We start from the raw sequence: 24,881 nt of genomic DNA on the forward strand, positions 1-24,881 counted from the left end.
TACTCGATGTTAACAAATTTCTCTTCTTCAGAAACGCTTTCCTTCCCATTGCCAGTTTACATTTGATATCCTCTCTACTTCGACCATCATCAGTTATTTTGCTCCCCAAATAGCAAAACTCATTTACTACTTTAAGTGTCTCATTTCCTAATCTAATTCCCTCAGCATCACCCGACTTAATTCGACTACATTCGATTATCCTCGTTTTGCTTTTGTTGGTGTTCATCTTATACCCTCCTTTCAAGACACTGTCCATTCCGTTCAACTGCTCTTCCAAGTCCTTTGCTGTCCCTGACAGAATTACAATGTCATCGGCGAACCTCAAAGTTCTTATTTCTTCTCCGTGGATTTTAATACCTACTCCGAACTTTTCGTTTGTTTCCTTTACTGCTTGCTCAATATACAGACTGAATAACATCGGGGACAGGCTACAACCCTGTCTTACTCCCTTCCCAACCACTGCTTCCCTTTCATGTCCCTCGACTCTTATAACTGCCACCTGGTTGCTGTACAAATTGCAAATAGCCTTTCGCTCCCTGTATTTTTCCCATGCCACCTTCACAATTTGAAAGAGAGTATTCCAGTCAACATTGTCGAAAGCTTTCTCTAAGTCTACAAATGCTAGAAACGTAGGTTTGCCTTTCCTTAATCTAGCTTCTAAGATAAGTCGTAGGACCAGTATTGCCTCACGTGTTCCAATATTTCTACGAAAACCAAAGCAGATATAATAAATTAAAAATTTTATTAAATTACATTACAAGCGATGGAGATTAAATACGAAAGCGACAGAAAGCTACGTATACAAAAAACGGACCAAAATTTTAGTCCTGAGGAGACAATGTTCTGAACGTGGCTTGTGAGCACAAAGGCACAACCGTACAATGGGGAGGACTGGAGCAGCAGGTGGGGAGTACAGCGGCTGGCACTTATCTCGGCCACGAGGATCCGCCAAGTTCGGCAGCTGACGAAGCGCAGGCAGTCTACGCATAAACGCCAGGGCACAGGCAGCTCGCCCTCCGCAGTCGCTCTCACTGTGCCAGCAGCGAGGTGGCCATGCGTTGATGAGACACCAGACGCCTTGGTCGGGAACCCATCCAGATTTAGGTCTTCCGGAGTTTTCATGTATCGCTAAAGGCAAATACTGTAGGGAATTGTGCTGCTTTCTAGATTGGAGAATGCTGCAACCTATCGTAAAGACATGTAACTATGTCTCTGAGTGCAAGGCAAGATGCGACACCCATTTTGACTTAATTTGGAGTGACTTAAGTGGACAGTTGCCCTTCAACTTTCTAGTTGTGTTTCAAATAAATTCTGATGATTTTAAACATGAGATGAGTCGTTAATTCTTAATTGTACGACCTTAAATGGTATGTAATCTTTAAGTGGATGCCATTCGCTTTACGCTATTATACTCCATAGAAGATTTTAACGGGAAATAGGCTCTTGGGGGTGGAATTGGACGGGGCAGAATGGGATAGTCCCGTTCTGCCCCTCCAATTGTCGATGAAAGTGGATTTTAATCTGTTTCTTTTCCCTTGGTTTTTCACATGTGAACTAAAATTGTAAAAACTGATGGACACCATATGGATGTTAAATCAATGGAAGTGGTAGTTCCAGTTCTCTTATCTTCTGAAGTGGGAGTTTTAAAAGCATCTAAGGAGTTAACATGTACCTCAATCAACGTTAGAAAGATACGTTCCCAAAGCTATGAATAATCCCAACTACAAAGTCGTCAGCCGGCCGGGGTGGCCGAGCGGTTCTAGGCGCTACAGTCTGGAACCGCGCGACCGCTACGGCCGCATGTTCGAATCATGCCTCGGGCATGGATGTGTGTGATGTCCTTAGGTTAGTTAGGTTTAATTAGTTCTAAGTTCTAGGGGACTGATGCCCTCAGAAGGTAAGTCTCATAGAACTCAGAGCCATTTGAACAAAGTCGTCAAATCAGACCGGTAATTCAAAACTGTGCTTACACCAGAACAAAGAGACCTCATGGTAGCCTACTTGCAGTCAATGGAGGTCAGTCTCTTTAGTCCAACAACGGAACACCTCATTGTCAAATCATTAGCCTATCAGCTAGCAAAAAGAGACGGCTTACCGCACAGTTTTGACAAGGAAACTTGTCTAGCTGGACAGGACTGAGTTATACACTTTACAACTACGCATTCCATGTTGTCTATTCGCACACAAAAAAATCCATTCAGAGCACGAGTGATAGGATTCAATGAAGTAACAAAATGTAACCTGGAATTAGGTACTAAAAAGAATTGTACATTTTCCATATGACATGGAAATATTTTCGTATTGTCGAATGCCATTAAAATATTTTTGTATTAAAGAATATTTTAAAGTTTCCATATTCCTTAGTCTAAATTGTTCATCAAACAACTTCAGGTCCTACAACGAGAGGGTCTGACTTGTGGGTCACCGATTTTGATCCAGTTTTGCACGGACGATCTATAATGAAAATAAAGATACACGTGAAACTTACTGGCAGATTAAAACCGTGTGCCCGACCGAGACTCGAACTCGGGACCTTTGCCTTTCGCGGGCAAGTGCTCTACCAACTGAGCTACCGAAGCACGACTCACGCCCGGTACTCACAGCTTTACTTCTGCCAGTACCTCGTCTCCTACCTTCCAAACTTTACAGAAGCTCTCCTGCGAACCTTGCAGAACTGGCACTCCTGAAAGAAAGGATATTGCGGAGACATGGCTTAGCCACAGCCTGGGGGATGTTTCCAGAATGAGATTTTCACTCTGCAGCGGAGTGTGCGCTGATATGAAACTTACTGGCAGATTAAAACCGTGTGCCCGACCGAGACTCGAACTCGGGACCTTTGCCTTTCGCGGGCAAGTGCTCTACCAACTGAGCTACCGAAGCACGACTCACGCCCGGTACTCACAGCTTTACTTCTGCCAGTACCTCGTCTCCTACCTTCCAAACTTTACAGAAGCTCTCCTGCGAACCTTGCAGAACTGGCACTCCTGAAAGAAAGGATATTGCGGAGACATGGCTTAGCCACAGCCTGGGGGATGTTTCCAGAATGAGATTTTCACTCTGCAGCGGAGTGTGCGCTGATATGAAACTTACTGGCAGATTAAAACCGTGTGCCCGACCGAGACTCGAACTCGGGACCTTTGCCTTTCGCGGGCAAGTGCTCTACCAACTGAGCTACCGAAGCACGACTCACGCCCGGTACTCACAGCTTTACTTCTGCCAGTACCTCGTCTCCTACCTTCCAAACTTTACAGAAGCTCTCCTGCGAACCTTGCAGAACGGGGTTCGAAGTTAATAATGTTCGAGATAGTAACGTTTTTGTGTTTTGGTGGCGTACCTAGGGTAGGTGTCGTTCTGCGTGTCTAGCTGCGCGAGGTTGGCGGTCGAGGCATCGGGCTATCACACTACTGCTCCGATTCTTGCCAGTGGCTTTCTTCGGTGTAATTGATAATATTCTGATGTACTTTTCCTTGCATTTTTTAAGATAAAACATCACGAAGTATGATTAATAATCAAATATATACACTCTATTGAAATTATTTTCATCGTCATACGTCTACAAAAATAACACTTTGTATATTATTGCACAGTCCTGACTGATGGCCTGGTAGTAAGCGTTCTCGCAATCAGTGGGGTCAAACGTATCGTAGAAACGGGCAAGACAAGTATTTTTTTGCGCTATGCGAAAAACACGAAAGAAAGCTCGCCACATTGGCGTGTTTTCCGGTACATTGTTTGTGAAAAACATATCCGATTCACGTTGCTAAAAACAGAGCTAACAAGTATAAATTTGGATGCTATCAAGTGTATAGGAACATATATTGCAAGGTAGACGAGGACAATTGGTTATCAAGCAATGCATGATTTTGCCGGCCGTTGTGACCGAGCGGTTCTAGGCGCTTCAGTCTGGAACCGCGCGACTGCTACGGTGGCGGGTTCGATTCCTGCTTCGGGCATGGATGTGTGTGATGTCCTAAGGTTAGTTAGGTCTAAGTAGTTCTAAGTTCTAGGGGACTGATGACCTCAGATGTTAAGCCCCACAGTGCTCAGTCATTTGAATCAACGCATGATTTTTGATGGCATCCCTCTTATCTTTTAATTCTCTGTCCTGCTGTGATGTCGCATGATTTGAAGTCATAAGATGAAATTCTTTACCTGTCGGAAAAAGGGAACGTCAGAGGGTTGACAAAGGCGTATTTCGGTGGTATTACTTTCACGGTGCAGGTCGGCTGAGCGTCGTCATGCACGAAAGACGTATCCAGCTGGTCGCGTATCACGATGAGAATAGCTACCAATACACTATGTATACTTATTTGATCATTAATCACACACCTTGAACTTTTAATTTGAAAGTGTCTTAGAAACGTATTCCCATTATAAAAATATTATCAGATACATCGATAAAAATACCGAATGAAAAAGCCAAGACCAAGAATCGAACACGGACCAGCGGTTTGCTAGTATAACGCCTCGACCACTTGACCACCGAAACGAGGTTACTAGATGCGTAGAGTGACAGGTAACCCAGCTGCAATATAAAAACACAAAAGTTTTAATAACCCTAAAATTATTGACTTTGGACTCAGTATTCTGTTAATGAAATGTGTTTAGAAGATTTTCTATGTACAGCATGGAAAATACGATTTTCCGTAATCATCTTTGACTTCTAGTTTTTTTCAAAAACTGTGTAGTGGCTTCCAGAAAGCCGAACACACATCTATTTTCAGTATACAACTTCTCTGAAAAATCTGATCAAAATCGGCCACACACGTCAGATCCTGCCCTTGTTATTCCTACGGTTGTATCCATAAGAATTTTATTGTTTATGCAATCATTTTACAAAACAAGTCTAATCCCTTTGTACCCCATGGACTGGGGCAGAACGGGAAAAATGGAATCATTTCCTTAAAAAATTTACGAAAGTTCTACTGATTTCCAAGTGAAGTACGTAAGGTTGTGCTACAAGGTGATTTATTATGCCTTCAAGAAATGTTTTATTGTGCTCCTTTATTTTATTTTCTCATTGAAAACGATACAGCTGACTCTTTTCTCCCTCCTCAACCTCCCTACTTCAAACTTCTGTTGGGACTTTAACGCCTTAAACTACGATCTTCCAACGATCTTGGACCAAAATGTAAACACGATCGTCCTTTTGCGAGCCTCTCCAAGGTTCGGAAAAATCTGCCCGATATTGTGCCAATCGCTCACGATTTACGGAACGTTAAGTACGTGCAAGATCCAACTGGTGCCCTTTGGGACGGAATGAACCGTTAGTAACCGCGACTCATATTTGATGAGCGATTATTGATAGTAATATCCTGTTTCATTGTATGCACTTCTTTAAACTTTTGATTCAGATACCTTGTCACACCTCTTATTTTGTTCAATTTGTCTATACCGGAAACCAGGTCATTATTTGCAAACTGCAATCATCTAATTTGCAGATATCTTTTTAGCGGCATTGTTTTTCTAAATATGGGCGTTTCTATAGCAGCTCTCATCGACCAGTTCAATTGAATTCTTGATTTCTTTATCTGAGCCATTATTATGGACAATGCAAAATATTGTAACTTCATTACAATCCACAGGAAACCAACTGAAGATGACCCTTCGTATTCTGTTTGGATTGGTTCGTATTTGTTCTGCTTGGCGCTTACTCTCTGCTACAATATTCTCCCAGAACACATTATCAGATGTTATATGAAACATATGTTGTCCTCTTATTTACTCCTACATGACGTAGAGCTGCCTCTTATGTCAGGTGTTATTGTACAGTTGCATATATTTCAACTATTTCGTATTTATTTTCAAATAAAAGGCTCTGGTGGTTTATTTTCGTCAGCGGTATCAACATCAATAACTAATCTCCTGAATTTTTGTCATGCAGAACGTATGACGTCACTACTGTCACTGTCGGTAGCAGAAGTATCAACAAATGACTCTCACTGTCATCACGAAGTCTACGTTTTGAAAACATTTTGTGGAGATACGTGCCTAATATTTAAGAACATATATTTCTACGTGCGAACGTGATCACAAATAACATGTAACCCCTTCAGAGCAGCGGAAACGTCCAAAGAACGGGATTCTGAAGTCGGTGGCTCGTTATATAGCAGACAGGCCGACACAGCACTTGCTACAGCCACAAGTAGCCGGTGCGTCTAGCTAGAGAGAAGACCGCGCCGGCCATAACGGTGACGTTAGATTACACAGTTATATTTCTCTGGTACGGTGTTCGTTGCTGACATGTGCAATAAGCACGAATCTAGTTTCGAGAGACGTCCGTACCGAATGCTGACCTGAATCAGAGACGGATTCTTTTTATTAATTTTATTCATGTTGACAATCGCTGCATTTTCAGCAGCTTCAACCTCTTTAAAAGGTCAGAGGTTGATATTGCAACCGAGGAAATTGTAACAAACCAATCAACAGCGAATAAGATGCCCTTTAGAAAAGATAACTACATGAACATTATTATAAAATTTGCGTTAGTTGCTTAGCGTCTTTGGCAACTGTAATTAATATGTTATTAAGACCAGATCCGTTCCGCTTTATTCTAAAGCATCTTCAGTGGTCACAGTAAAAATGTGATTTTTTTTCCTCTGTATATAGAACACAAACATAATACAGAAAAGTTTATGAAAACAAAGTACGGAAAAATTAAAAGAGTTGATAAAATTAGATTCCTTTGGGAGTGGATCGAAGCCAATGGACTGGATAACACAACATATAAAGAAAGAATAAAGTTAGAATTTGCTTATAATTTAACACAAAACTACTACAGTAAGAAATCAATATCCATACAAGCGAAGACTAGACATTATAATTACGTTATTAGGACACAAGCAACATACGGATCAGAGTGCCTAACGTTGAATAAGAAAGGCGAATTAAGAGAATTGGAAAAAATGAGAGACAAAAATAGTAAGAACAATTCTAGGTCCTGAGGTGGATTAAAGCGAGCAATGAAGATTTATACAAAAATACATAGAACATCACAGATATAGTGAGGAAGAGCTGGCTAAAATTTTATGGACATTTAGAAAGAATGGAGGAAACAGAACATTTTTAATTACATTGGTAAGCTGAAAAACTGTAGGATGGATAGAAGCAGTAAAGAAAGATGCGAACAAAATAGGGGCTGCAGAAGAAATAGTACGTGACAGGAATCACTTCAGGCTACTAATAGAAAATGCAAACTATGAAGAAGGTGAGCAAAAACCTCGACCAAAGAGAGAGTGGGCAGATGAGCAGAGACGAGCAGTTGGAGACAAAATGAAGAAGTAGTAGGAAGAAAGGAAGAAAAATAAACACCATAAGTCTTAAGTTGTATTCGGTCCATAGCTGGCCAAATTCAAAAATAAAAAATAATAATTTGAAACCATATTGTTACAGTGACCACTGAAGACGCTTTAAAATAAAGCGAAAAGCGTCTGGTCTTAATAAGATCTATTACAGTTCCAAAAGACGGTATGTAACGTATACATATTTTATATCTGCGACTGTGGAAAAAAAGAGACCAAAAAAGAAAAAAAGACAACATGAACGTCATTACATTAAAAGCAGTGCACAGTTAACGACGACCAAGACTCACGGAAAATGTCACATTATTAATAACATGCCACATTCATTTCCAGAGGAACATTGTATCGTAATTCAGAACAACATAGGCACTGCAGTATCATGTTTATCTATCGACACCAAGTTAGCGACTTTTAAAGTGAAATGTCTCCCCTGTGCAGGAATGCACATATTGGACGTACGAGAACAGGTTGTAGACACATGGCTGACGACATATAGAAGCTTTATCTGGTCATGCTCGGATAGCCTAATAGTAAGGCGACTGCTCGCGATAAGCGGGAAATCCAGGTTCGAGTACCGGTCAGGCACACGTTTGCATTGTCATTGCATTATATAGCCGATGGTATAGTCCGTACTCGCAACTGCGAATACATTTAATCTATTTCGTAACGACTGTGGTCGTCGCAGTGCCTGTCCTGTCCAAAGCAACATTGCGTGGTAATTCGGAACACGGGACTGAGATGAACGACACACTGGATACTCGTGATCATAAGCCACCACTGACGAGTGAGGTTAGTGAAGCTACTGCTGATGTGTACAAGCATCTGACTGAAAACAGTTTGATGGAGAGATGGCTTGGAGCCCCTACACAGAACAACAATGGGGCACTGAATTCATTAATTTGGACTTTGCTCCAAAACACATGGTTTCGAGTGTAAGGGTCATCCAAATTGCTAACGATAGTCATTTTTAACGACGGATATAAGGGTATCCTGCAATAGCGTCAAAGTCATGGGCACCACGGCGTGCCCATTCGCCACGAAAAGGGACGAGAAACGCCTCAAGCGTTTGGACCGGCGCTCGTTCCGGAACAGCACAGAGAATAGAATTGCGCCGAAAGCGTCTCGCGCTTTAGAAAATGAGATCTCCGAAGAATAGTTTAACGGACCCCCTCCTAAGATTTCCACAGTCTGTAAGTTGTCCTACTCCTTCGTCCACATGGTGACTTCAGGCACTACAGGAGATTCAAATTTATAGTCCGAGGTCGTTAACAAGTACGAACAGTTTGGTACTTAACTCATATCGATGGCTGCGTTGTTGTCTTCGTGAAGTCTAGAGATGATTTCACTGCGATGTTCCTGCGGTTTTCTTTGTGTTTGGATGAGACTAACTGGTTTGTAGGGCGACGTGGTATTTCGATTTTTAGAGAGCAAACGTTACATTAGTTTTGCACATCACTATTTAATTCATTTATTCATATTTAACACTTCTACAATAATATGAAATTAGACGTTGTTTTACACCACATCTGTATCACCACCTCCTCCAACCAACGCTCCCGATCCCAAGACCATCAACCACCTCTTCCCAAGATCTACCTCCTTCCCGCATGACCAAAGATAACCGTCTCTTAGTTGTTAAACTCGCAGTCAAAAGCTATATTTACCTAAAAGATTACACGTAAAGAAATTACTGACATACATGATTTTACGTTCTGTTATAATAGGAAGGTTTACTGTACGGTCCAGGAATTGAAAAAGTTTGAAGTTATATTGTAATGTTGATGCATTGAGTTGTTCTGAAAGCGGTGCTGATATTCAAGACAATAAAACCGGGTTAAAAGCTGTGAGCTAACTGGGGAAGTTAACCTTGCATTACTGAGCAACTGTTTCACCAGCAGATTCCCAACCGGACTAACATTAATTATAATCTTTTAATAGTCATCTTACGACAACCGGTGATTATATATATAAAGAGAATTTAAATAAAAAGAAATAAATCACTTTATATTTGGACATTTATTTTAACATTGATCATTGTTCCGTTAAAATTTCAGCATATTAAACTTGACTCATAACTAAACTGGTGCCTTATTTAGGATTGTGAAAATGTGAGTTTGTAATCTTACGGAACACATCAAATATGGAGCCAAGATTGGGAGACTGCATACAACACTGCATTCATAAAATAACACACGAAGAACGTTGAAACATATGCAAGAGGAAACTAACCACAACCAACCGATTCAATTTTCACCCAAAGAAGTTACGTTCGTAGCGCAATCCTGTCCGTCATGAAATTACCACACACTGGTATACTAAATTCACACTAACTCTCTGTGAAATCTTCCCGAAAAGAATAGCTGAGGGCTACTTTGATGTTTACACCACATGCTTCACCTGGTCAACTTGGGTCACACAAAGAGTAACTCCACAATAATTTTGATGATTAAATTCATCGAAACGCCATTTACAAAAGAAAAAGAACTGGTTACTATCGTCTTACTATTAACCTGATGGGTCAAAATATTGTATAAGCACGTGGTACTGGTCTCACAAAGTACACCCCACGTGGGCTGAACATAAAGAAAAGTTGCTGTATTGAAAAATATTGTCAAGACGAGACGTTATAATCTCACGTACATTCGCATCCCAGATTGATGATTTTAGTTAGAATTATGGCTCATCAACACGTGGTTCCACTTTACTCACAAAGTAGTGACAAAGCAACTACTGAAAGAACTGAACTTCACACTCTAATTACACTGCGTTGCAATTTAAGATAACCTTAGATATTTTAGATCTAAACCTGAAATAAAGGTGATTAAATTTTCAGTTAGGCTGAACTTAAGAAATCCATTGCTCTACGGACTTAGCAGAGACTCACTTAGCCAGAGATCTTACCACTTCAGACACTCGCCGTGGACAGACTGCCGTGGGCCCCTACCAAGGGTGCTTCACAGGTACAAAAGGAAGTGACCAGAGAGGCAGCTTCCTATACCAACATGACAAGGGGCAGACAGGACCATATTAAGAATAGAAACCTTTTTGCTTTTAGAAAGCATAGCTACCTGTTCCGACGTTGGTCCTACTGTTCTCTAGCAGACAGGTTTGTCTGCTACCATCAAGCATGCAACTAGAAATACATTTGCTCATTCATCCTTTCACACACAAGAGAAGGGGGATGACAGTATCTTATCATATACAGTATATAAAAGAAAGCGCACGTAGTTTCCATATGAGGCTGTGTGACATGAATTACATATAAACTGTGTTTTAAAGTGTAGTAGTGTGACAGATCGTTCTTGTTTATGTGTAAATGTAACATGTTCCACTGCTCAGTCTCCTCCCAGAGTCAGAAACACCACAGTAAATTTAGAAGTGGAATGTATGCCGTAAATGACAACAGATTGAAGAAATTAACATGAAAGGAATCCAACAGAGACCTTTCAATAGACGCAAAAATCTAACTCTAAACGTTAATTATGTATTTCTCTATACCATTTTTTCACTGGTTTACATGATTAAAAAGTACTCGCTAAAATAGGATGAAGTTTTGAGTTTAAGAAAATAGACACTTTTAGTTTAGGCGTGAACGTCAAAAACAATATGAATGAAACACACTACACTGGTGTAATATTCTACAATATTAATTATTTGTTACACGAACCGGTTTACGGCTGTTACGCCATCATCAGGTACAAAGGTTAGTACATGGCGCAGTGAAATTTTGTTGGAGGAAGGATTTTAAACTACTGCATGTACAGAGTATCTCCATTTCCAGAGATGAAAATGTTAATGTTACAATAGGAATAAAACAAGCTAGATTATTTCAGTGGATAACACTGCTGGACACTCTTTGCCTAACGGAAAAGACAGCGCTACAGCTTCGGAAAAGAGTGGAATATATAAAATTACTTTTAACTGTGGCAAATTCTGTATAGATCAGTCTGGCAGGGCAATAATATCCGCTTGAAGGAACACCGCAGAAATTGGAAACTTAGAAAGGGAGACTACTTTTGCAGACCACCTGCTTAAAGCGTGCTATAGTTACAAGATGAAACATTAAGTATTACATAACGTAAACAAAAGAAGGAAGATGATGATCTGGAAATTGTGGAAATCAAAGACATGTCAATCAACCCAAGTCTAGTACTGAATGACCAGACACAGTTCCCTTACCGCTTCTAACTGCAAATACTACTCATAGTACCACAAAAAAAGGTTCAAATGGCTCTGAGTACTATGGGACTTAACTTCTAAGGTCATCAGTCCCCTACAACTTAGAACTACTTAAACCTAACTAACCTAAGGGCATCACACACATCCATGCCCGAGTCAGGATTCGAACCTGCGACCATAGCGGTCGCGCGGTCCCAGACTGTAGCGCCTAGAACCCTCGGCCACCCCGGCCGGCCATAGTACCACACCATGATGTAAATTACCCCTCTTATTCACATGCTCCATTTGTATTGTTTCATTTACTAAAATTTCTCTTGTTGTATTAAAAATTTTTACTTTGTATAATCACAGCTGCATCACTCACCTGCTTAATATCACTACTATATCCCATCTATCTGCGATGTATTTTGTTCAGCCACATCTTTGGAATATGTGACCAAAGCTTATTATTTAATTACGCTTTTGTTTCTACAACTATTGTCATTTGTCTACACCTCATTAGTTAATGTATCACATTTTATCTTAGTTAAATAATCTTACTTCGCATTTATACCGAAATAACCTCGTTTGTTTTATTCCTACTCTAACATTAACGTTTTGATCTCTGGAAATGGAGATACTCTGCACAGTTGTTAGTTTAAAATCTTTGATCCAACAAAATTTCACTGCACCACGTACTTACCTTAGTACTTGATGTCTTAACTGCCGAAAACCGCTTCGTGTAACTAATAATAAGTATTGTAGAATATTACACCGTGTTGTGTGCGTTTCATTCATAATGTATAAAATATTCTGCAAAGAACCGACGGAACAGTCAATCAATGCAATAAAAAACAATACATTTTTCATAATATTTGTTATTTATTTACATTTAAAGCTCTCAAAAAAGGTCGATTTTCATACGTACGTTTTCAAATGGCCCCATTTTGAAATGCACTTCAGGAAATTTGATCTTCGAGATTCACGCAAAAAAGAATTTAATTCTGATAATTGATTGGAGACCTAAACATCTATCGCGCGAACCGTTTAGTTGCGCTATCTGCACAGAGGTATTTTGGCCGCCACTTTCTACAGCATAGGCACATCAATTTATAGGTGAAAATTGCTTGTCAATGAAGATGTGTATGGAAAAATAATTTTTTGCAGAAAAAAAAGTTTTACATGAGCATAAAATCAGGCTTATTACGTCAGCTGAGCTGGGGCCTCCGCAGGTAGCGAACCCAGGAGGATTCAGGGGGTAGGCTATTTTGCAACGTAACTGAAATATCGCAATTTCAGATGGTTCTGTCTGTAACATAAGTACAACCAAAGTCAGACGAACAGTCTCTTAAGCTGTTACAGCGTTGCGGTGGTTATGATTCTGCATCTATACTCCACAAGCAACCGGTACTTCTGGTATCAATGTTTGGTCCCCATTTTCTTGTTCCATTCGCGTATGGCACGCGCGGAAAGAATGATTGTCGGTAAACCTCTGTATTTGCTCTAATTTCTCGCATTTCATCGTTGTGATCTTCTCACGGAGGACATAATATGTAATACAACTCGGATCGGAATGTTGTCTGGAATTTTAACAGCATATCTCTCAGTATGCACGACGCCTCTCCCGTAGCGTCTGCCAGCGGAGTTTGCTGCTCATCTCCGTAACGCTCTCACGCCGACTAAACGATCCCGTGACGAAACATGCCACTTCTACGTTGGATCTTGTATATCTCTTCTATTAATCCAACCTGGTAAGTGTGCCAGACTGGTAAGCAGCACTCAAGAATCGAACAAGTGCATTTCGTGACTTACTGAACTGCTATCAGCACAGAACGTGACGCAAAAGAAAACTGTTAGACATTCTACACTGTACTAGGCGATACAAGCTTATCAATCGAAGTTATTCATGCATTTCATTTGAGAAAAATAACAGGTACGAAGTGGCAACGTCAGCATAGCACGTCGTTAAAATGCGTGCAGTACATAATAATACAGGCTGTTCTACTGCAGGTACCGAGGTAATATTACGATCAAGGCAGAAAGCGCCACTCTTGCCCCACAGAGAAAGCATATCTACAAATTTCTCTACAAATAATTAGGAAATTTTGTAATTTGTAAGGTAGATTGATTAAAAATGAAGTGTTTTTGAAAAATAGTACTTTTATGAGATACATAAATGAAAATTATTGTGCACAACAAATTACACTACTGGCCATTAAAATTGCTACACCAAGAAGAAATGCAGATGATAAACGGGTATTCATTGGACAAATATATTATACTAGAATTGACATGTGATTACATTTTCACACAATTTGGGTGTATACATCCTGAGAAATCAGTACCCAGAACAACCACCTCTGGCCATAATAACGGCCTTGATACGACTGGGTATTGAGTCAAACAGAGATTGGGTGGCGTGTACAGGTACAGCTGCCCATGCAGCTTCAGCGCGATACCACAGTTTATCAAGAGTAGTGACTGGCTTTTTGTGACGAGCCAGTTGCTCGGCCACCATTGACCAGACCTTTTCAATTGGTGAGAGATCTGGAGAATGTGCTGCCCAGGGCAGCAGTCGAACATTTTCTCTATCCAGAAAAGCCCGTTCAGGACCTGCTACATGCGTTCGTGCATTATTCTGCTGAAATGTAGGGTTTCGCAGGGATCGAATGAAGGGTAGAGCCGCGGGTCGTAACACATCTGAAATGTAACGTCCACTGTTCAAAGTGACGTCAATGCGAACAACAGGTGACCGAAACGTGAAACCAATGGCACCCCATACCATCACGCCGGGTGATACGCCAGTATGGCGACGACGACTACACGCTTCCAATGTGCGTTCACCGCGATGTCGCCAAACATGGATGCGACCATCATGATGCTGTAAACAGAACCTGCATTCAACCGAAAAAATGACGTTTTGCCATTGGTGCACCTAGGTTCGTCGTTGAGTACACCATCGCAGGCGCTCCTATCTGTGATGCAGCGTCAAGGGTAACCGCAGCCATGGTCCCCGAGCTAATAGTCCATGCTGCTGCAAACGTCGTCGAACTGTTCGTGCAGACGGTTGTTATCTTGCAAACGTCCCCATCTGTTGACTCAGCGATCGAGACGTGGCTGCACGATCCGTTACAGCCATGCGGATAAGATGCCTGTCATCTCTACTGCTAGTGATACGAGGCCGTTGGGATCCAGCACGGTGTACCGTATTACCCTCCTGATCCCATCGATTCCATATTCTGCTAACAGCCATTGGATCTCGACCAACGCGAGCAGCAATGTCGCGATATGATAAACCGCAATCGCGATAGGCTACAATCCGACCTTTAACAAAGTCGAAAACGTGATGGTACGCATTTCTCCTTCTTACACGAGGCATTACAACAACGTTCCACCAGGCAACGCCGGTCAACTGCTGTTTGCGTATGAGAAATCGGTTGGAAACTTTCCTCATGCCAGCACGTTGTAGGTGTTGCCACCGGCGCCAACCTTGTGTGAATGCTCTGAAAAGCTAATCATTTGCATATCGCAGCATCTTCTTCCTGTCGGTTAAGTTTCGCGTCTGTAGCACGTCATCAACGTGGTGTAGCAATTTTAATGGCCAATAGTGTAGATGTATCATTGTATTAAATTACAGTTGTATAAACTTTCTAAAAAGAATTGAAATTAAAGCAAAATCTATGTCTTACGTTTACGGCAGCTACTTTGTTTTTGTACGATGTATAAGGGGGTGATCAACAAGTTTCCGTTTTAGGGCGTAGCGTACTCCGATGCGGGTCTATAAGCTCCGACATGTAGGCAAGGGAATTTGTGGCTTTCGTATCTTTCCGACGTGCGTGCAGTAAATAGGGAAATGTAAACTATGGCGACGTTACTACCCAGTGCATTCAAACAGGACCAACATGCTGTTATTTTTTTCTTGGCTGCCACAGGACAAACGCCCGTATACATTCATCAGAGAGTGAAGAATGTGTGTTGGGCAGCAGCAGCAGCAGTAGTAGTAGTAGTAGTAGTAGTTGTTGTTGTGGTCTTCAGTCCAGAAACTTGTCTGATGCAGCTCTCCATCTCCTGTGCAAGCTCCTCCATATCTGAGTAACTACTGCAACCTGCATGCTTCTGAATCTGCTTAGTGTATTCATCCCTTGGTCTCTCTCTACAACGGAGCAGTGTGTAAGTAAAAAATCAGCATTGTGAAATGGTGCGCCAAGTTCCGTGCTCCTTGACAATAATGCACGTCCCGATATCGGGAATGTCCTAACGCAGAAGTTACACCAACTCAAAAGTGGGAGAACTCGAGCACCTGGCCTAGTCCTGATCTCTCCCCACGCGACTATCACGCCTTCGGCCCCTTGGAAAAGACCTTCGAGAAACCGACGATTCCTGTCGGAAGGGGAGGGGGAGCAGGCAGTTACGGACTTATTTACGCAGCACGACACAGTGTTTTACCAAACGGGTATCTTCAACAACACATTTTGTTTGCTGCTCGTAAATTATTAATTTGCATAAATAATTGTAATGTGCTGTGAACACATCCCTTTCCAAAAATTATGTTTTTATCATAATTTTCCTTGCCATTTCCTAGCTTTGAGCGTAGCAGACTCGCTGAATATGTCACCGAAGTCAACTTTAGTAGCTGTGCTGTGTTGTCTACACGATGGCTGAATTTGACAGTCTGCTTCAGATATACTCGACCTCAAGTAGTTTTGTATCACCTTTAATTTGCTGCAACAGCGTCGATAATATGCTGGTCACTAAAGTAGTAAAGTATCCTTTAAAGCTACTACATATTATGATATTTCTATACGCTTCTTGCAACCCATACGTCGAAAAAAAATTTCAAAATATGCTAATGAGAAGCAATGCCAGTGCTCTCGATTAGCCCTTTCTACCGGAATTTCAAAGTCTCTATTTCTTTACCTCAGCAGTATCGACAATTCTGCTATATTTGGTAGAAAAACCTGCTGTACATATTTCTCAAAATAAGATACGGAGATCTCATTTACGGAGTTTCCGAGAGGAAATTAAAGTGAGGTGGAATGGTGTGTTATATATGAGATTTGTTTCCCCATTTCATTTATTATTTTATCAAATAGTCTGAGGCGCTTTAAGTAATTTTACTCCAGTACTCTATAGGCAGAAATTGACAAAAAACGGAAGCCTTCGGTCAAATAGCCCATTTGATTCAGCACCCAGCCGCCAACGTTCGAGATCCTATAGCATTGTTGCAAAGTAGCAGTTAGCTGTGTAGCTCGCAGCCGTATGAGCTAAGTACACTGTCGATATGTAACTCATGGCGCCTGTTCGGCAATAATTTCCTTATCAAGCTAATTAGACGGTCGCCTTCCCGGGCGTCACCTACCGCAGTGCAACATACGCGGATGACGCCGGTGTGTTTGTGGCGCACGCTAGAGACATCGACTCGGTTCGGCGAGTCCTCAACCTTTATGAACGAGCTTCTGGTGCCGTGTTAAATTCCAACAAAACGGTGCTAATCCCCCTGACCATCGAGCGCCCGTGGTACCGCGTTGTGGGAGAGCAACGTATCTTGGGCCTCGAAGTGACTGCCTGCCTGCAGCGCACGATAACACTCACGGGGAGGCGAATTCTCACTCGCATCACAGGGCATTGCGTTAGTCACGCTGATCGGCGACTCGACCTCCATCAACGGATCTACCTGATAAATACTTTCATCTTGTCTAGGGCATGGTACGTACCGCAACTTCTCACGTTACCGAAACTAATCGGAAGAGCCACTTCACAAGCGGTATATTGGCTCTTGTGGCGGCATGCCATATTCAAAGTTGATGCACAGACCTGTAAGCTGCCACAAGCCGACGGTGGTCTTGGGCTCATTGATCTTCCCCGCAAGTGTGCGGCTCTCCTAATTCACCGTACCGCCACTTTGCGAGAGATTGACCCGGGTGGGACGACAGCAGTGCTTATCGACCGTTACCGACCACGCTCAGCGCGTGCACCTGTGTGGTTGGCACATATTCCATTCCGGATGGCAACAATCAGGGACTATTACCTCCACCGAAGTTATGTATTGTCAGTAGCTACCGATAAGGCACGCACGTCTAAGAGCCTTTACCAGGCACTTCGCGGCCGTCCCACACCCCACAAATTGGAAGACAGAAGGCTGTCAGTCATCTGGTGCCAAGTCTGGGCCAACATCAACCATGCGGCCCTTCCCACGGAAGTTTCAGCGCAGTGGTACCGCGTGGTCAACAATCTAATACCTACAAACCACCGTCTAGCAGCCATCCGCCCCGCGCCCCTCGGCTGCTTGCGGCCGATGTGGCGACGTGGACACCAGAGAGCATCGTCTCTTATGCCCTCACGTCACGGAGGTGTGGGACCTCGCGCGTGTGCTGTTGGCGCTGATCGGTGGGACAACACCGGACAATGTGTCAATCGACTGGTTTATCACCCCCTGACATTCAGGCCAACCCCCGAACACGACGTAGCGCAATGGTGTAGCTCTTGGGCCACACCGTTTTCACGATTTATGATCTTCGCCAAAGTGATGCTGTCTCCTTCATGGACTACCTTTGGAGGCAGCATCGTCTGGCGGAAACCAACCGACAATACACCACTACCTTTGCAGGGTTTCTAAAAGTGGCAGTGATTCATGGCTATCAAAAGGTTTTCCGGGTTAGCTGAGGCGACTTGTAAGGAGATCGCCTGAGAGTGGCCCGAGATCTCTGTATCTCGGATTTTCGAACTACACTTGATTTGAGTTTGCCCTTCTGGGCGTTACTGGAGACTATTCTTTTCTGATAATGGTAATATGAAAATGGTTGAAAATGGTAATATGAAAATGGTTGAAAATGGTAATATGAAAATGGTTGAAAATGGTAATATGAAAATGGTTGAAAATGGTAATATGAAAATGGTTGAAAATGGTAATATGAAAATGGTTGAAAATGGTAATATGACAATGGTTGAAAATGGTAATATGACAATGGTAATATGAAAATGGTAATATGACAATGGTAATATGACAATGGTAATATGACAATGGTAATATGACAATGGTAATATGACAATGGTAATATGACAATGGTAATATGACAATGGTTGAAAATGGTAATATGAAAGTGGTAATATGAAAGTGGTAATATGAAAGTGGTAATATGAAAGTGGTAATATGAAAGTGGTAATATGAAAGTGGTAATATGAAAGTGGTAATATGAAAGTGGTAATATGAAAGTGGTAATATGAAAGTGGTAATATGAAAGTGGTAATATGAAAGTGGTAATATGAAAGTGGTAATATGAAAGTGGTAATATGAAAGTGGTAATATGAAAGTGGTAATATGAAAGTGGTAATATGAAAGTGGTAATATGAAAGTGGTAATATGAAAGTGGTAATATGAAAGTGGTAATATGAAAGTGGTAATATGAAAGTGGTAATATGAAAGTGGTAATATGAAAGTGGTAATATGAAAGTGGTAATATGAAAGTGGTAATATGAAAATTCTGTGAAACTTCTCAGAAAATTGGAAAACTCGTAATTTATCTTAGAGGCTTACAATTAGTTTATTCTAATAGGCGATGGGATTATCTCGCCAGTTTAGTTCCATTTGAATGAGCCGCCCTCCTGTGTTTTACTTCGTTTTCATTTCTATCTTTATTTATTCTTTTCCTCTTAGTTTCCAAATTCATCTCTTGCTTCACACCTGTAGAGGGAGGTGTGTTTTCCGAATAGTGTGTAGTCGGCCCCATGAGGCATAGCAGAGTATGCCTACCCTTTTTTTTCGTACATGGCAATAAGTCTTGCTACTGAAAGCACCAAGATTCGCGTGCTGCGTCGACACTAGTGGATGGCGGCATTTTTGGAGAGGAAAAGGTAGGGATGTAGGGGAGGTGGGAGGCCCACTAAAAAAAAGAAAAGACGCTGTGACAACGGCGTGCAGACCGAGGAAAGGCTCCTTCCTTCCTGTAGGCGGAAGATACGAACAAGTGGCGCTGGAGCGCTGGAGGGCTCTGCCACATATCGCTGTCAATTCTTGAACTATCTTTGTTGTCGTTCTGTTTGGTAAGCTTTCGCGCTCCATCTGCGCCTGCGTCCTTCGGTGGGTGCCTATCGAGTTACTGGCCTTCATACCGCCCCACTCCACTGTTCCACCAATAGACTGTTGGAGGTCAAGTAGATTAGTTTGTGGCTTATGGTGGCAGTCCTCTTTGAAAGTTTCAAAAAATTAATTTTTCGTTAAAATGTTCTCTGAGACTTACACTTTACTGCAGTGTTCGTCCCAAGTTCGCCAGAAACACCGTTATCGACTTAAAAGCCGATTTGTGAATAAGCGTGTTCGGAAGCATTCACAGCGGGGAAGAAATAGTCGACATGTAATTTCAACGGAGGCATCAGGCAAATCATGAGATCGATCAAACCTCTTACAATTTCTAAAACGGACGAAAAAAAACATATCGAGCGAGCAGAGCAGAGGGTGACAGGATCTGCCGAAGAGGCCGTATGGTCCACCACGGCCACGAAGATGATGGAGGAGGGCCTCGTTTTGGATCTAGAAGGCTTGCTCTACCGTCCAGGGATCGCTGATGAGAGGTGTGTTTTAACTTAACTACCAAAAATGAAAACCAAAACTTTAAGCGCGTTCTTCTCAAAACCGTGTTTTTCAAATTGGCGGGAAACATAACTTGAGAACCGTAAATATGATTTTGATCGGAATTCGAATATGGTACTGTAAATGGATTTCTCTATCCGCCTAGCTAGCTGTTTCGCGTTACCTCCAAAAGTAGATTTTCGGTGTACGTTTTTGACTCGATTTTGTGGTTTAAGAAAATGACATTTATCCCAGCACTTCACTTCACCTTTTTTTTTAGACATTTTTCAATTTTTCTAGACCACAGAAAATATACTGACAGTGACATGTACAGCGTCAGTAGAAGGTAGGTGGGAATTCGCACCGATGACCGATGTGGCAGCAACGGCATCTTCCACCTGCTGCAGCGGCTACTGGGAGAGTCTTGTCTGGGCACAGAAATGATCCTTTCTTCGATGCTTTGGCACCGCACCCTGAAGTATCCTGAGCTGAGGTGATCTTTGTCGCGAACGCACGGGGGAGGGAGAGGAGAAGAGAAGGAGACCTTAGGCAGCAGTGGCTACAATTTGCGACGCGAGAAAGGTTATCGCGAGCCATTAGTTTCCGCCGGCGCCATATACCCTGACAGCTGACGCCGACCAGTGGCTCGCGTTCCGCCATTATGAGCCCCACAGCTCTGCGTGTGGTCTTCTCAGCGAACCCGCCTCTTCATGTGACGTGAGTTCTCTTTTCAGTTCGGTAAATGTCCCAGTCTCCTGCTCATATTCGCGATGCCGTGGTCTTCACTTTGAGGAGTTGCCTGATGCCGGTCTCCGCGCTCATCTATCCTGTGCAAGCCTCTACATCACTTAGCCCTACATTACTCCACAAATTTCGGTAACCAACAGTCATTTGAATCTGCTTACTGGATTCTATCTTGCGCTCCCCCCACAATTTTCACCCTGAACATTCCTTTCTATTACCAAATTAACTATTCCTTTATATATGTTGATGTCTCCTGTCAATCTGTATCTTATATGTTATGTCACTTACTCGATCACCTATCGATTCCTTATTCTTTTGCAGCACCAGACATCGAGAGCTTATGTTGTCTGCATTGTTTATCGTCCACATTTCACTTCCGTATAGGGGCTACACACCAGGCCAAATCCTCTCGGAAAATTACGTCTTAATTTATTTCACTTTTTCCAGAAACGCACTGGTTGCTACTGACAATCCCCGTATATATCCTCTTTACTTCTGCCGTTAGGTACTGATAGCTGATAATGACAGAGGGTGGTGTAAACCTGCACAAAGAGGTACTTCGGTGCCACTTCGCATCACCACCCACCTCGGAAGCGAGCAGTGGTGAGCTCTCTGTTTTCTCGAGTGCTTGGAATCGGAGCAGGGCTTCAAGAGAAACACTTGAAGGCCACCGGCCATCACGGCGTTCCCACAGTTACGAATTTTAGGCGAAGCTGTATTAAAAATAAGAATGTCGTAAACCAACTCCTCACTCTGTAAAGCTACCGTTAGTTTTTACGATATCCACAAGCGTAACTAAAATCCTACGGAAGATCTTATGTGATAATCCAGATTCATATAACCACAAATTGTTTGACTCAAGTATTTGTTTCAGATGACTGGTACCTATATTGATTCGCTGTCAATGTAGTAACAGGATACGGTTTTCGCGTTACGCCAAGTGCTCAGTTTTAAGTTTTTGAACATTTAAAGCAAGGTTCCAATCTTTTTGTATCACTTTATAATTTCTCAAAGATGCCAGCAACATTTCCAGACAGACATTATAGATAACCGCATCATCCAAAAAACGCGAGTTTATTATTGTCACTCAGTTTATTAGTACACAAGCGGGGGAGCATAACATAATGTACTGCTTCCTCTCTACCAGGAAATCCTCGGTCTAGTTGCAAATTTCTTTTCATACCATGAATGATCATAGTTTCTGTAATACACATCAGTGCGATGTTGAGTAATTTTCGGAAACCGAGAAATACTACAACCACCTGACTGCTTTGGTCCATGTCACGTGAGAGCAGCGCAAGGTCGGTTTCGCATGACAGATGTTTTCGGAATCCATGCTGGCTGGCATGGAGAAGGCCATACTGTTCGAGGAACAACATAGCGTTTGAGCTCAATGTAGCCTACGTTCGAAGATTATACGACAGATCTATGTCAAATATATTCGACAATTTATTTGTGGAAATCCTCTGCTGCGCTTCTTGTAGAAGGGAGTGATCTGTGCTTCTCTCCAACTACTGGGCACTGTCTTTTATGGTTCTGTTCTTCAATCGGTAGAGACGGAAGCCTTACTGCATCACTTTGTTTAGAGTCCGTCTGTTCAAAACGCTTTTTCTCAGGAACGGGTAGACGCAGCAAGCTGAAATTTACATCACATACTGAAATCTAAGATTCCTTGTCGGTATAATGAACGTTAGCTTCTAAGTCCATACAATCAAAAGATAAAGCTATTTAGGTCACGTGTTTTGATACTCGCAGACAAAACAAACTTGTGACGAGGGCCTCCCGTCGGGTAGAGCGCTCGCCTGGTGCAAGTCTTTCGAGCTGACGCCACTTCGGCGACTTGCACGTCGATGGGGACGAAATGATGATGATGATGATGATGACAACACAACACCCAGTCCCTGAGCGGAGAAAATCTCCGACCCAGTCGGGAATCGAACCCAGGCCTTTAGGATTGACAGTCTGTCGCGCTGACCACTCAGCTACCGGGGGCGGATACTCAGTTGTTTATTAGGAACTATATGTCTCATTTAAATGATAGAAATTTGAAATATCAATACTTTCAGAAACTGACGTTATCCCGTACGCATGCTGTAGTCATACTAGCAGCACGCGCGTATGGGTAGGACCCACCACCCCACCCCTAAACCGCCCACCGTGCATTTGCACAAGTCATCATGCTGTTGGTAAATCATCATTATAGGATGAGTGTAGTAAAATTTTATCCATTTGTTGCACCCTTGACTCGCAAAGTCATTCATTAAAACCTACAGGATACTTTCCCTTGACGTTGAGTCATGGAATTTGAGAAGAAAGGTTTAATAGTACAAATACAGGAAAAAATCAAAAAATCGTAATTGGTAATTATATCCCAGAAAAAATGTCTTTAGTCATTTGTTATCCAATTTAGAACTTTAATTTAAAACATTCTCTAAAGTCTTCGAATCTCTGGCATCGATATCTTGTTTATCAGCAGGATGTGCCGATCCTAACTACAGACGACTTGAAAATATAAAAATTAGTTAATATTAACAATCTTAGTCGTAAATATATTTTACGAAGTAATAGAGTATTGAACGTACCCACTGTGCCGAGTGCATGTGACGTCACGCAGAGAGCGCCTGAAGAGCTTGGCAGGACAAAGAGGAGGTGGCCTACTGTTGTTAACGCCATTGGGGGTACCTGACAGCGCGCTGTTACGAATGAGTTTAGCATCAGTCGGGCTTTACCTGACGTGTAAGTGCAGTTCATCATAATGTACGTAAAAATATTTACTAGTTTTTATTTTTTTAAATTGAGATTTAACACCATAAAGTGTATTAGACGAACGTGGAAAGAACACAAACTTCCGGCCGCAGTGGCCGAGCGGTTCTAGGCGCTTCAGTCCGGAACCGCGCTGCTGCTACGGTCGCAGGTCCGAATCCTGCCTCGGGCATGGATGTGTGTGATGTCCTTAGGTTAGTTAGGTTTAAGTAGTTCTAAGTCTAGGGGACTGATGACCTCAGATGTTAAGTCCAATAGCGCTTAGAGCCATTTGAACCATTTTGAACACATTAAACACCACGAACTGCACTCACGTTTGGAGCAAAGTGTCAAGTCTCCGGCAGCAGAACACAAGGAGTATTTTGCTGGGGGTTTAGATTTTAATAAAGTACGGCTAGTATATGAGAATGCAGGGTAGCAACCAAAATATGTAACATTTGCAGAATGGAAGTCCGGGAAGCAGCTGGGATCTCTACCAATACGTGTAGTTCGACAGAGATGCTTCCGGGTACAGGGCTTCCTGCCACTAGACCAGTCGAGGCGCGCGAACAACACGAAGTAAAGTTTGGAAGGTAGGAGACGAGATACTGGCAGAAGTAAAGCTGTGAGTACCGGGCGTGAGTCGTGCTTCGGTAGCTCAGATGGTAGAGCACTTGCCCGCGAAAGGCAAAGGTCCCGAGTTCGAGTCTCGGTCGGGCACACAGTTTTAATCTGCCAGGAAGTTTCAACACGAAGTAGCCGCCTCGACGACACGACAATAACATTTTGATAACATTGTCCCCCTTTTTCACTACAAGGTATCAGTATCTACGCAATGACTAATTCAACAATGGAAGAGAAAGGAATATCATTCGAAACTGCAACTTTTTACGAAAAGCCGCGCGGTGAAGGGGCGCCTTGTCACGGTTCGAGCGGCTTCCCCAGTCGGAGGTTCGAGTCCTCCCTCGGACGTGTGCGTGTGTGTGTGTGTGTGTGTGTGTGTGTGTGTGTGTGTGTGTGTGTGTGTGTTTTGTCCTTAGCGTAAATTAGTTTAAGATGATTAAGTAATGTGTAAGCTTAGGGACCTATGACCTCAGCCGCCTGATCCCACAGACCTTACCACAAATTTCCAAATTTTTTACGAAAATGTGCGTGAAACAATTTCATACGTCACGCGACACTAGTTTTTGTTCCACGCTGGTGCGTCTCCCGTACACACACACACACACACACACACACTGTTTTTCCTCTTTCCACACCATCGTTACCTATCCCAGCACGCTCCTTCCGTCTCACATCTTTGCGTCTTACCAGCTATGTGCAGGGCCGCCGTGCCTCCCCGAATCCCGGAAGTGGCATGCTAACGCTAG

General features: G+C 42.5%; 2 protein-coding genes across 2 annotated transcripts in view; one reads left to right on the plus strand and one right to left on the minus strand.

Annotated features, from left to right (window-relative positions):
* LOC124621799 (zinc transporter 1) overlaps window positions 1–24,881 on the minus strand; it is a 338,684-nt gene that overhangs the window by 237,415 nt on the left and 76,388 nt on the right. The window lies entirely within an intron of this gene.
* The window catches only part of LOC124623085 (trichohyalin-like), a 574,208-nt gene continuing 567,582 nt past the window's right edge, over window positions 18,256–24,881 (plus strand). Inside the window, exon 1 of the mRNA XM_047148876.1 lies at window positions 18,256–18,412. Within this exon, the coding sequence (XP_047004832.1) occupies window positions 18,256–18,412 (157 nt within the window). The remainder of the gene's footprint in view (window positions 18,413–24,881) is intronic.

Source organism: Schistocerca americana, chromosome 7 (genome assembly GCF_021461395.2).
Source record: "Schistocerca americana isolate TAMUIC-IGC-003095 chromosome 7, iqSchAmer2.1, whole genome shotgun sequence".
Classification (NCBI taxonomy): domain Eukaryota; kingdom Metazoa; phylum Arthropoda; class Insecta; order Orthoptera; family Acrididae; genus Schistocerca; species Schistocerca americana.